At 47.0% G+C, this 1,976-nt stretch overlaps 1 protein-coding gene across 1 annotated transcript; it reads right to left on the bottom strand.

The window, feature by feature from the left end:
* Positions 1-453: 453 nt before the first annotated feature.
* LOC141690781 (uncharacterized) lies at positions 454-954 on the bottom strand. The gene has a single exon (XM_074495554.1). The coding sequence runs from the start codon at positions 952-954 to the stop codon at positions 454-456; it is 501 nt and encodes a 166-aa protein (XP_074351655.1).
* Between the last annotated feature and the right edge of the window lie 1,022 nt (positions 955-1,976).

Genomic DNA, 1,976 nt, shown 5'->3' with positions numbered 1-1,976 from the left:
ATCTTCAAAGGGTTGGATCATCATGACATCACTATCTATGTCTGGGCTTCGGGCCGGAGAGGAGGCCCCTCCGAAGATCATGTTGACCATATGTTTGCCGTTGTTCGTGGTTTTGTCCTTATCACTTAGCCTTCTTTGCAGGTACTGGTTCATGTTACCTTTCTTCATCTGATCTTCAATAAACATTTTGAAGGAGAAGCAATTTTCGGTAGTATGGCCATGATCCTCGTGGTACCCGTAATGTTTGTCGCGTGCTCTATTCTCTGGAGGCGCCAGTAATGGCTTTGGGGAATAATAGAATAGTTTCCCTTTAACCTCACTTAAAATGTCAGCTCGGGGTCTGTTGAGGGGTATCCACTCGGGCTCTGGCTTAGGCTCTTTCTCGGGCCTTGGCTTCCTTTCATTTCTCTGGGGTATGGAGTAGTTGACCCGGGGTGAGGTTCCCTGAGACTGCTAGATGTAGTTGGACTGTCTGTCTGTCTTGAATCTCTTCTCTTTCTTGTACGAGGAGCATTGCTTCGAAGACTCATCATCGTCTTGGATTCTTCTATTCATTTTCATGGAAGTGAGGAAATCATTCTCCTTGATGAATTTTGAAGCCAGTGCATAAGCTGAAGCAAGGCTTTGGGGCTCTCTGTGAATCAAGTCCTTGACATAGCCCTCACACGAAACTGGGTGGAGGTTTCGTCGGAAGATGTGAACGGCTTCTTTTTCTTCGAGGTTAGAGAGTTGGTTGACCGCTTCTTGAAACCTCTTGATAAATTCAGGTAGTGTCTCTCTGCTCCTTTGTTGAATGGTTTCCATATGGCACATCTGGAGCTCGTTCATGCGGCTAGCCCGAAACCTTTTTAAAAACATCTCTCGAAAGTCTTTCCAGGAGTCGATGCTTCGGGAGGGGATTCTGCTGAACCATTTTTGTGCCCCTCCCTTCAACATCAATGCGAAGAGCGACATCTGGTGAGGTCATTGTAATTGTAAATATTCGAGATCTGCTCAAAGTAGTTCAAGTGCTCTTCGGGGTCTGCGAGTCCATCGAAAGAGTCAAAGTTTAAGTGTTTAAGACCGGATTCTCTGGGGGTAGAATCTAGTTTTCTGGTGAAGGGCGTGGCCACTGCCCCCACTTCCATATCTCCTTCGACCTTTCTCTTGAGGTCCCGGAGATCCCGTTCTATCTACTCCTATTTAGATTCTTTTTCTGGTTCGGAGTCTGAGGAGACATGAAACCTGCGTGTCATCTTTTTCAGCTTTGCCTCCTCTTCTTGGATTATGTTTTCAATGTCAGATTTTTCCTTGGCCTTTTCTTCATTTCGGATCCGATCCCGGAGTGCGGATATTCTGATTTCGTCCCGGGTATCTTCTGGCGGCCTTTTCAGGTTCTTTACAATCCGATCGAGGACCGAACCCCGGGATTCTCCGGAGTGCACTTCCTGATCCCCTAGGCGGGCTTCAGACTCACAGTTCTTTTCTTTCCACAAGCTCACAGCTGTTTGAATCTGTTCCGGGGTCATGCTTCCCCAAGGGTTTGCAGAGGTCTCCGCATACTTATGGGCTGCTTTTTCAATAGTAATCCTCTGGTCTCCGGGTTGGAGTTGAGATGAAGCACGAGTTATGGGGGGCTCATTTTCTATCTCTTCCATTTCGCCATCCCTGGGTGGGACAACGGTGGGTTGGATCGTTCCCGAGATTGATGTTTTACTCTTTCTTGTGGCCATTTTTCAGGATAAAATAGGCAAAAATGATACGAATACAACAATATATATTTTTTAAGGTATGAAAAGCAGGTTTAAAAGAGTGGGGGGTGTTAGCTTTATTGGGGTGTAGCTCTTTCCGGTTTCTGGGGTAGAGTAATAGACTGAAAATGATACCAAATCGGAGGTTCGACCCCTCCTCCTAGCGCCAATGATAACTCTGTTTCTTTCCCGGTCTTCTCCTCTCTCACTCGAGCTCGAGCCCAGTCCACGTGGCAGGTGACGCGT

The sequence above is a fragment of the Apium graveolens genome, chromosome 10 (assembly GCF_009905375.1).
Source record: "Apium graveolens cultivar Ventura chromosome 10, ASM990537v1, whole genome shotgun sequence".
In the NCBI taxonomy this organism is placed as follows: domain Eukaryota; kingdom Viridiplantae; phylum Streptophyta; class Magnoliopsida; order Apiales; family Apiaceae; genus Apium; species Apium graveolens.
This window is presented reverse-complemented; position numbering and strand designations above follow the sequence as displayed.